This window comes from Bos indicus x Bos taurus, chromosome 17 (genome assembly GCF_003369695.1).
Source record: "Bos indicus x Bos taurus breed Angus x Brahman F1 hybrid chromosome 17, Bos_hybrid_MaternalHap_v2.0, whole genome shotgun sequence".
Classification (NCBI taxonomy): domain Eukaryota; kingdom Metazoa; phylum Chordata; class Mammalia; order Artiodactyla; family Bovidae; genus Bos; species Bos indicus x Bos taurus.
The window spans coordinates 65,611,647-65,624,075 of NC_040092.1; the positions used below are offsets into that span (position 1 = coordinate 65,611,647).

The window sequence follows — 12,429 nt, forward strand, 5'->3', positions numbered from 1 at the left end:
ATATCATTTTTAAAAGACTACAAAGAAAACTCTCAATAAAAAGCATTCATCTATTTAACTGCTAAACAGAGGGGGGAAAAAATCACAGGATACATGATTTTTATGTAAGTTTTTTTTTTTTTAATCATTAGAGTTTACCACATGAGGTGTAAGGTTTCTGAACAATGAAAGCAACCTTGCTTTTAGGAATTTACTCTCTACGTCTTATTATGATGGCTGCCATATTTTTGTTGATGTTTTCCCAAATCTACTGTGTATGTCAAAAATAATTAGCAATGACAAGAATTCAAAATTATTTATCACTCATTTTATAACCTCTGCACAAAAGGGAAGTAAACCCATTATTCCCAGGGGAGTCAGAGTGGCACTCTACAAGGTATAGAAATAAATCTGTTTCTATAACCTTAATACACAAAGCAAAGAAATTTTGACATCTAAAAATCATTTGATCTGAGCATTTTTAAATGTGGCTTGAAAAACCTCTGTTTCTCACTTACCTATACAATTCCTCTCAGCACATACTTCAAAATTATCTCTTAGTAACAAACACAAGAAGTAATCCTTTTGCAATACAAAGAAATTATTTTAAAACTGCAAACTCAAAACTCAATTATAGAAAAAACTTCTAATCAACAATTTTAACTTTTTTTGCAAAATGAATTCGTTTGAGAATTTACTTAATTCAGCATTTATTCTTGTCACTCACCTGAGAACACAGTAGCATAACCAACTCCACAACTGAACTACTAGACTTCATGCAAACCAGACCTATATTAAAGAGAATTTGTTTTTAATTTTATAAAAAACAAACGAGGGATTATTTCTTACACAACTTTGCCCAAATTGGTTTTTAAAATAAAATTTAACATATTGCTAAGAACCAAACCTATACATATTTAATGAGTAAACAAAACATTCTGTGATTACTTTAAATTTGGCATCAAAAACACCACAATCTTTTGTAGCCAATTTCATTTCGGCTTTCAAATAACTAAAACATTTATTACCACTTCATATACAATGACACTGCACAATACTCATGGAAATGTGCACAACATATGCCGTATTGACTAATATCATCTAAATTTTGTTTTGGAGAGAGCTGATTGTTATACATGCAGAGAAGGGAAATGGCTCCCTGACCTTTGCTTTCTCCACCACACTCTCTCCCTTCAACCCTCCAGCTATCAATCAAGTTTCCATTTTGTTTCATGGCAGCAGACATCCCAAACACTCTTATTAGTACCTTGACCTGTGACCTCACTCTAAACCTTAACAGAAATGCAGGCCATTGTCTGTTATACACTCTTGATTTTTTTTTAATAAATAAATTCACGTACATTTTCTCATTTATGTTTCAAGTTCACCAAAACTATCTCAGGAAGGACCTTTATATACTTAATATATATCTAAACAATTCTTTAGTTCTGATTAATAATAAGATTAGTCCAAAAAACATTTTACAACCAATATCTTATAAAAGCAATGTCAACAAATAAAAGCACTAAATGACTGTATCATGCTAGTAATAACTAGAAAAATTATAATTTTTATTCTATATTTTTCTAAGCAAACCTAAGTTTAAGTTCAAATTAATTTAAGTATAACAACTGAAATAATTCCCATGGCCCTTACGCACACCACACAATTACCTTATTTCTATCTAACCAAGTTCTTATGGGCATCCTATTCCATCCTACTCCCCTTGTTTAATCTTTTCGCTCTGTGGTTCCTTCTCCTTCCTACTTTTAGTCATAATGCCTCATGTCTGCTGATGGCACATGCTGGCACTCTGTAGCCTTACAAGCAGCATTCAAGTTCAACAGGTTGTTCACTCCCTTCACTTTTTAGAAAAGGCAGACACATTTTTCTCCACATCTGAAAAAATGTGTAAATGTGTAACACAGAGATGATGGTAATAGTTAGCTACAGAATATCTACATGTTGCATTAAACAAGCAAGACATTTAACTAGACTAAACTGTAGTTTCTATAGAGCTGAGATGAGCATATGCCCTCAGGCTAATGCCAAGGCCAAAACGAAAGGCACAGCAATACTCTTATTACTGGTGTAGTCTTTATTGGTCTGAAAACCTGTCACTTTTCAGAAAACATGAAAGGAAGTTTCATATATTTCAACTTCAAAAGCCACTACTTTCAGCAAGTAAATTTAGGTCTTTCTACAATTAGGTCATTATTCCTTATTGCTCTGTCCTAGAGGAACCAGATTTCCTACCAACTTTCCTTTCATTGCAAAGCATTTGGGCCCTGATCTAGCTCAGCCTTTGATAGCCACTAAAACAGTGAACCATAATGATTAAAAGGAACTTGGGTCATCCAAAGTTAGAACGATTTACAGGTTGTTTTGTCTCTCTACAGCGTATGGTAGGATATATACTTTCAAAAAATTATTTATTTCAGTTTTATTGCTCAATAAGATTAGAAAACCAGAAGCAGTGTAATACAACCACATATCAGTGGAGTTGAATATTCAAAGATAGTTAAGCTGTCAAACAATATTTCATAATTTGATTAGAACAATTCATGTGTTTTTTGGAGTGAGGTTTTCTGGATTCTAAAGGACAGGCAGGGGGCCAGAGTGGATGGTGTGTTAAATTTTAAATGAGAAATGGCTTCAGAAGACAAAAGAGCATTTACATTTGACCTTCAATAACTTAAATGCCCAAAGGGGATCAATACTGCAAACACAAATATAAAACCATGGGAGTAAATAAATAGGAAATCATCTCAATAAGGGACTTGGTTTCAGATTGCAAAACTTAATCATATCTCTTTTTGATCTGAATTTTTACCTTTCTGTGACACTGGCTGCATGGATGAAAAGGCAAGAAATGACTTATAAAGCAGCAAATCTGTCTTCAGATTTACATTCAGACTCCAAGAATTATCCAAAGGAAGGCCTTCAAACAGCCCTTAGGTGAAGTTGTAAGTTGCTGCAGAAGTTATCAATTTTCACTTTATACAGACAAATTCTACTACTGCCCCAATTAGCAGAAGGTGAACAAGGTACTGTAGGTTCAGAGATCTGACCAGACTCATAATCTGACCCTAGGGTTCAGTGTGCCTGGTTTTGTTTTTGACTTTTCACTGATAAGGAATTGTAGTCTCTTCAAAAGAAGACAAATTAAGAATACCAAAGCCAAGAGTTTTATACTCTTTGGGTGTTTCATGACCAAAGACCACTGCAGTTTCTCCACCTCTATTACCACTGTTTTCCTTACTAACTCAGAAACATTAAATGAATTATCAGATATTAAGCTATCAGTATCTGAACCCACTGAGATATCTAAACTCTCATGTATACCATGAAAAACAGGTATGACCATTTGCCATCTGGAATGTAAGAACCCAGTTTTTTCCTTTATTTATCTTAAGTCACTTTAATCTACACAAATATAAAGGAATGGCATAAACATTACTAGAAGTTTTAATAATAATTTCGGCAAAAAATCAGGTTTTCCCCGTTTTCCAGGTTTTGAAAGTACTTGCCTATAATTTGGATACAATTAACTGTTCCCCATGAATCTGTAAACATGATATTCATCTTATAAATATTAATTCTAAATTTCAAATAAACTTCTAATAGATGCAACTTTATTATTAATTCTGGTCCTTTTTTCCCCTGCATTTAAGTAATATGTTTTATCTTTTGTTTCCTCTGGCCCTCCTTTTTGAACTAACACTGTCAAATGCAATAGTCTAGGAAGGTTGACACTCTGGTACTCTTTTGCCTGGAAAATCCCATGGACGGAGGAGCCTGGTGGGCTGCAGTCCATGGGGTCACTGAGGGTCGGACACGACTGAAGTGACTTAGCAGCAGCAGCAGCAGGAAAGGTTGACAACCCACTCCAGTACTCTTGCCTGGAAAATCCCATGGACAGAGGAGCCTGGTGGGCTGCAGTCCACGGGGTCACTGAGGGTCAGACACGACTGAAGCAACTTAGCAGCAGTAGCAGCAGCAGCAGCAGGAAGGCTGAATTTTGCAAGGTCACTTTCTCTCCTCTCGAATTCCAAAATATTTTCATCTTTAGATTATGAACGCCATATAGAATGATCAATCAATTGAATTTTTTCACTTCTACGTGAATGTTTCCTTCTGATCGTCCTTGTGTACAAACCTACTTCAGTAGCCATTCACTTAGAAATTGCACCAAGCAAGCTGCAGTGCACAATCAACAGTGCATGAACACTGTCACAGGCCTTTTTAGCAAAATGAGATAATCCAGGTTTCTGTCACAAAACATCGTATGGATTTTGCAGAATTAAACTGTTCATGTTGAATGATATGATGCTGAGAAAATCAATTTCCTTTTTGTCCACAGAAATATACTGTGTACTAATGAAGTATTGAGTTTGATAAAAATTATGAATACTGTTCCCTAGCTCTTCAAATTCAGCTACAGATGGTCCAGTACTTATAAAATGTCTTCTCCTATCAATTTTTTTTCTCCTCACCATTATGGACAGAAAACAGAAAATTCTGACTTAACTAACTACATTCAGTGAAAGCTAAAAATAAGATACAAAGCTGGTATCCACAGACTTCTTTTATACCAATATTTCTCAATAATTTTTGAAGAGCCTAAATAGCATTTCATGCCATTTTTTCTTAATTGTGACCCCATGAAATTTTAATCCTAAAAATAAACTATACAGATGTACTGTGAAAGTGAAAGTCACTCAGTCCTGTCCAGCTCTTTGCAACCCCATGGACAACAGTCCATGGAATTCACCAGGCCAGAATACTGGAGTGGGTAGCCTTTCCCTACTCCAGGGGATCTTCCCAATCAGGGATCAAACCCAGGTCTCCCACAATGCAGGTGGCCTCTTTACCAGCTGAGCCACAGGGGAATTCCCAGATGTACTGTGGATACCTAAGATATTTTTGCCCTCCCCAAATACCAGCTTTTAATCCAATTGAGAAAACAAGTTTATATCTTCTTAAAACACAATGCAATACTTTGGCAACATAGTAAGCAAACAGAGAATGATCCAAGATTTGGTTTCCTAGTTCACCCTGATGCTGGGATCAGTTCTAATATTCTTGGTTTTTTATTGTTTTAGTCCTTAGCATAATTAGAAATAACTGATGAGTAACGATAATTAGCAAAATGTTTTAACATACAGGAAAATTAAGATCACAAAAAGCTCATAATGAATCTTAGATTTATAAAAAGTGCCGAATGAAATCATTTAAGGTAACTGTCAGAACAAACTTTATTTACAAGTAATCATCTTTTTGTTTTCGGAAGACATCTTTAAAAACAATAAAAGTAATAAACATCAATTCTTACAAAGGGTTATAACTACTTGAAAAGGGGGGTTAATACTACTAAAATTGAGCCAATCAGAAAATATGTGACTCTAGGCATGATATAACATGAATTATCACATCTAATTAAACTTCAAGCCATCAGAAAACACATAGACTAGATAAACTGTTAAATGACATCAGCAAGAATAGCCACAGAGTCCCAAAATATGTTAACATCCTACAGAACCACCAACCCTATTTCTTCAACAAGTCAATAACATGAAAACCAAGGAATACTGGGAAACTATCTGACATTAGCATGGATTTAAGAGACACATCAAATGAAAAAAATGACTTTTTTGGATCTTAACTGGAAGAAAATCAATTATATAAAAATATCTTTTTAAATAAAGATGAACATGGGCTGAGTATTAAAGGACATTACAGAATTACTATTAATATTATTAGGTATAAGAGAAGCAATTATGATTATGTGAGAAAGTATCTTTTTTACATGAATTATTAGTTATTTAGAGGTGAAATTACATGATGTCTGTGGTTGTTTTAAAGACTAAAGGAAAACAAAATGAGGTGGATTTAACAGTTATGGCAAAACAAAGACGGTCTGGGTAGTCAGCAATAGTAACTTTATAAATATTGCAACTCATATTTTGTAAATATTTTAAATGTTTATTAAAAATTATTAATCAAAATAATTAAAAAATTTTTAAGTAATAAGGTTTCAAGTACCTGGTCACACAGCTAGTGACCAACAGGGACTGAAGGCGCCTGCCTTTTTTTTTTTTTTAAATGGCTGCACCACGCAGCATGTGGGATCTTACTTCTCCAACCCGGGATCAAACTCTGCAGTGGAAGCATGGAGTCTTAACTGCTGGACCACCAGAGATATCCCTTCTACTGAATTTTTTAGTTCAAAACTTTTTCAACAGAATTATGCTTCAATAACCTCTCTCTCAAAACTTTTCTGTTTTACAGTGCATAAAACTACCACCCAAAGGATTCCTCACAACTTAAAATCTATTTGCTATATAAAACTCTTACATCTATTCGTTATTTTTATGAACACAATCCAGTGAGTAGGCAATGATCAAGTTATTTTTTATAGATGATCAAAAGCACATCATCTTCCTTTTTATCATATTATCAGAATTTATCAATAACAAGTTGATTCTAAATTAAATTTTGTTCAAGGATCTAGAATTGTCAAGTTTAATACTTCTGAGTATCTTAGACGGAGAAGGCAATGGCACCCCACTCCAGTACTCCTGCCTGGAAAATCCCCCGGATGGAGGTGCCTGGTAGGCCGCAGTCCATGGGGTCGCTACGAGTCGGATACAACTGAGCGACTTCACTTTCACTTTTCACTTTCATATATTGGAGGAGGAAATGGCAACCCACTCCAGTATTCTTGCCTGGAGAATCCCAGGGACGGGGGAGCCTGGTGGGCTCCCGTCTATGGGGTTACACAGAGTCGGACACGACTGAAGTGACTTAGCATAGCATAGCATAGCATAGTATCTAAGAAGATCCTACTGTGCTCGGTCTATTATAAAATTCAAAGATCAACTAAATAGCAAAAATGTATTGCTATATTGAAAGGCTATAATTAATACATTCATTTTAGCATTATAAAATGAAATATAATTAAAAAGTGTCATATCACTTTAATAGAATAAAAGTTTGATATATGAAGCATAAATTAGGGTGAATTCCTTCAATGTATCAATTCACTTCCTTTCAAATTTTATTACTTCATTAGGTCAAACAGTCCTTGGCTAAATAATTATATCCTTCATCAGAAAGAGTAAATTTCTATCCAAATTTGGTTCAATGCTTCAAAAATTTGAACTTTTTTCCCACATAAATTCAATGCTACCCCTTGACTATATAGAAATGATATCAATCATCACCAACTCAATACATATTTACAGCACGGATGATGATGAAATTATTACATTAGCTAATGACTATTTCTTATAGATAGATGTTTTAAGAGCCAAATAAAGTGCTGATATCCCATAGTTAACACTCAGATAAGGATATCTTGAACTGTTAAACTATCTATAACTTTCATTATCATTATATCCTTATTACTATAAAAAGAGGGGTTTTTTTTTTTTTCACAAGTTTTAAGAAATTCCATAGATAACCTAGTAACTGATTGCCCAACAAAAAGTCATGATAACTAAAGCTGTAAGTTGATATTTAAAGATAGTAGAGTACAGATAATTGTGCTTTCCCATGATTCAGCTTTACAAGAATATATGTCTTATCCATAAAACATCAAACCTGGATACAGACAAGCCAGATTTAGTGAACACATACTACAAACACTTTTGAATGAAAAGATTAATTTGACATTATCATTGATGAAGGTCCTCTAGCTTCTTCTTTATAAAATGTTAGTTATGGGAATGAAGATGGGTGTTTTGAAGTCAGTCTGTTAAGCTCAAATAATAAATCTAATTGTTTGAAAAGTTGATCTCTATTGATCTGATTTATACTGTCTGAGAAATTCACGGTAAGTCAACTTTCACTTGGTTGAGTTAACTTCTTGAATATTAGAAAACACTTAATCTGACAAGCGCTTCATGCTTTAAAAAGAGAAAAGAAAAGCCCCAATACCTCGCCATCCATTCCAAAAATGGACGGTTTCCAATCTGCACAGCAATTTACTTCTCCACACTATCTAGTTTGACAAGATATCTATCTAGAAAAGATCAAGTAATCTAGGTATGATACAAGCAAGATAGAGAAAATACTACTGCTTTTTCTCCTTATTCGTAAAACAGAACTCCACTAGTAAAGACTAAAAATGCATTCCTCAATTTCATAACATGTGGCAATACACTGTTTTTTATATACATCTCAAATTCAGGTAAAATCTCAGGAAAAATACACCACTTATTGCTGTTAACATTAGTCTCTCTAATTCTCAATTTTCATGGTTAATTTTAATGTATTAAACATTTCTTACTTTTTGCATTCAATACGTTTTCTTTTATTGTTCCCCAAAACACACAGTAAGAAACCTGCTGAATACAAATCTCATTCAAATCAGTGATTAAAAAAAAACCTTCAACAGATTAGAATACCAGCCATGCCATAATCTTTAAAAGATGGTACAGACTCCATGAGAAGCCTTGTCAAAGGCCAAAAACATTAAAACCTCATGATTCTTTTATTATTCATTTCAGTTTTAAACCCTGAAATTTAAATACATACATGAAGAAAGGAAAACGACTTACTTGTTCCTTCTATAAGCAGTTCCTGTCCATGGCTACCCAAAAGTGTCCGAGAAAGAAAAGGTGCAAAATCTACAAATATCTCTCGCAGAAGAGGAGCTGCCTTTTCCAAAGCATGTTCGAGCCTCTCTGTAATGCTAATGGAAAGATGTTATTAATTATTGTTGATTAATTTTTAAAGTGAGTTTCCGTAAAAATGTAAAATTACGTGAAAAACCGAAAATCATCTAATGACTCATTACTGCTATGTACATCATTCCTCTGCCTGGAGTATCCATTTTTATCCTATTGCACATTGCCACCCCTCGTCCACACAAACAACCTGGAGAACAACCATTCCAAACATCAGCTCTTATTAGAAGTCTTCACTGGCTAGTAGAGAGCGCTTGATTTTGGCCCCATGATAACCAAAAAAACTTTTTTATCAAAATTTAACAACCTTCTATCAGATTTTCTATTGACCACGACCATGCATATATACATGCATTCATATTCACATGTGTTCATACATAAATAAATAGTTGCCAATGCGAGGCAAATTCAAGTTTTGCTTTTTGCAACTTTATGGAAAATTTTTAATCAAATTTTTATCAAATTTTATCAATCTTTTATCTAATTTTCTATTGACCGTGACTATGCATATATATAGACAGACAGATAGATACATATCCACACACATACACATACATACATAGTTGCCAACGTGAGGCAAATTCAAGTTTGGCTTTTTGGAACTCTCTAGAAATTTTTTTTTCAATATTTTCAATCTGCACTTGGTTGGATCCATATCCAACTATATACATATATACATATTTAATGAGTTAAATGACCAATCTAGACAGCATATTAAAAAGGAGAGACATTACTTTCTCAACAAAGGTCCATCTAGTCAAGGCTATGGTTTTTCCAGTAGTCATGTATGGATGTGAGAGTTGGACTATAAAGAAAGCTGAGCGCCAAAGAATTGATGCTTTTGAACTATGGTGTTGGAAAAGACTCTTGAGAGTCCCTTGGACTGCAAGGAGATCCAACCAGTCCATCCTAAAGGAGATCAGTCCTGAGTGTTCACTGGAAGGACTGATGTTGAAGCTGAAACTCCAGTACTTTGGCCACCTGATGCGGAGAGCTGACTCATTTGAAAAGACCCTGATGCTGGGAAAGATTGAGGGCAGGAGGAGAAGGGGACGACAGAGGATGAGATGGTTGGATGGCATCACCGACTCGATGAACCTGAGTTTGGGTAAACTCCGGGAATTGGTGATGGACAGGGAGGCCTGGTGTGCTGCAGTTCATGGGGTCGCAAAGAGTCAGACATGACTGAGCGACTGAACTGAATGAGTTAAAAAAAAAAAAGTTCCCTGCATTTCAGGAATTTCATTTTCTAACTATGAACCAAACATGTATACACATAGTCACTACGTATTTACTGTTCCTACAAAGAGTACTCCTATTTATACTGGCAACAAGAGATGCTACTGAAATTATCAGCAGGTAAGCTGCTGGAAACTTCTGTGGTCAACAACCACCTCTTCCCAGGTGTTCCACATAATACTATTTCTCTCTATTGATCTCATGGAGCCTCTTATCCCTGGATGATATCATAACTATGATCCTACACTTGTAGCACCCAAGTACCTTTATTTGTAAAATGCTATGCATTTTCCAACTGTGGTAAGGCATATATCAAGGACTCTAGCCACAAAGGCTCTAGTGGTGAAATACATTCACAGCCTTCTAAATTAGAATTTGAAACACATATTCCTAACTAGACAAGATAACAGACAGTAAAAATCTACCTATAATTCAATATCAACATAAACTTATTTCAGCATTTCTAGGGAAGAAGAACAATGAATTCCAAATGTTCAATCTACAATCATATGAAATGTAAGCCATTAGTTACTAACTACCTGTGAAATTAAATATTTGTTATCCATTCAGCATTTATTGATCCCAAATAGCTAATTCTCAGGAATCTTTTACACTTCATCTTCTTTCAGAAAAGAAATTCTAAAATATTCCCAAGCCTCTAAATGTCATCTTTTTTTAAAAAGTAATTTTTTAAAAAAATTATAGCTAGATATTTTAAGAGTTATCAAAAGGAATAAATCACAAATATCCAAATTAATAGCTTGAATACCTCATATTTGAAACTTGGTCTTGTGGAACTGAACCAACTGTTGGAACTGCAGGTAATTTTGCATTAGATGATCTACCACCTATAAGAGAAAATAATCATTTATGGGATGAACAAGAATTCAACAAAAAAGGTATCTTGATACCAAATCACCAAAAAAAAAATACTATATTGCATTTTTCCCGGTGCATTTTGCCAGAGAGCACAGTTAGTAAAGAACCTGCCTGCCAATGCAGGAGACACAAGAGATGCAGGTTCAATCCCTGCATCAGGAAGATCCCTGGAGTAGGAAATGGCAACCCACTCCAGTATTCTTGCCTGGAAAATCACATGGACAAACGAGTCTGGAGGGCTACAGTCCATGGGGCCGCAAAGAGTCCAACATGACTGAGCATGCACATACCCATACATTTTTAATGCCTATTATAATTTGATGGGACTTCCCTCGTGTCTCCTTGGTAAAGAATCTGCCTGCAATGCTGGAGATGTGGGTTTGATCCCTGGGTAGGGAAGATCCCTTGGAGAAGGAAACAGCAACACTCTCCAGTATTCTTGCCTGGGAAATCCCATGGACAGAGTATCCTGGCAGGCTACAATCCATGGTGTTATAACAGAACTAGACATGACTTACAGACTAAACAACAACATAATTTGGATAACATTAAAATCTACCAATTAACAAGGTTTTTCTTGAATCATTTAATATATAATTCTCACATAAAGGAGTCTTTAAAACCATCAGCTGAAGAAGTAACAGAAAATTCTGAATCACTCAATTGGGATCATGATTCATTCAGTTCAACATCAAATAGCAACGGACATACCCAAGTAGAAACTTCTTAAAACTGAAGCATAAAGGAGAAACTACTAATTCCAAATTTAGCTTAAATAGGTATGCCTCAGTACCATGACAACTGTATGCAGTCACTAAATAACTTCTGCTCTATACTTTAAACGCTTCTGAGTCTAGTTCAGCAAACATTATGCAATGATCAACTGAGAAATCTTTCTTAAGTGATGGCAACAGAGCATAGACTCGCTCTTGGGTGTCCTCCCTGTAATTAGGACATAACCTGATGTTGTATTTGTCATACTATATTTCAACTGATTTTTTAAATGTCCTTTTCCCTCGTATACTAATCTTTTTGAAAGCAGAGATCTCATCTTTTTCATTCATCTCTCTCAAACACCTAAAGTAACACAATAGAAGGTTCTCAACTTATAGTTGCAAAAATCATTCCCTTAATCAAACCATCTCCCAGATTTTAGTAGGTCATTCTTCCCATATGGTATAAATTTCCCCTCCATTTCCTATAATTTTATGTCCCTATCTTTGTTCAAACTACTATATAAAGTTAATTTCGATCATGTGATCTAATTGTGCTCTCCAATGAACACTCCCAGATATCCTTATTTTTGTTTATCTGTATTGTTCAATGGCCAACTCACCCTCTTAGAGTACAAACTGTTCACAATATCCTGCCCTACACAGAGCTAACTTCTTTATGTTTTACAAAAATAACTGTACTAATAAATTTTACTTGGCAAAAGAAAAATAAATACCAGGAAATCAACTCTGACAAAGTCAAAGAATGGACAATACATGATATAGGAAGTTTGAAAAAGTCCAGAAGACTAATTTGGATGGTAATTTACTGAGGCTTGAAGAGTTCTAAAAAGTTCACAAAAGTAGAGGAAAAATAAAGTTCCCATTTAAGAATCAGAATACATGAGACAGAAAAGCATTTAATT

The 12,429-nt window shown here is 34.7% G+C and overlaps 1 protein-coding gene across 5 annotated transcripts in view; it reads right to left on the bottom strand.

Moving 5' to 3' along the window:
* Positions 1–12,429, bottom strand: part of LRBA (LPS responsive beige-like anchor protein) — a 756,962-nt gene that overhangs the window by 532,406 nt on the left and 212,127 nt on the right. For all 5 annotated transcript variants that reach the window (XM_027513423.1, XM_027513426.1, XM_027513425.1 and 2 more), the window contains exons 32-34: positions 10,681–10,759; positions 8,544–8,677; positions 707–768 (exon numbers count right to left, since the gene is read on the bottom strand). In XM_027513423.1, coding sequence (XP_027369224.1) covers positions 707–768; positions 8,544–8,677; positions 10,681–10,759 — 275 coding nt within the window. The remainder of the gene's footprint in view (positions 1–706; positions 769–8,543; positions 8,678–10,680; positions 10,760–12,429) is intronic.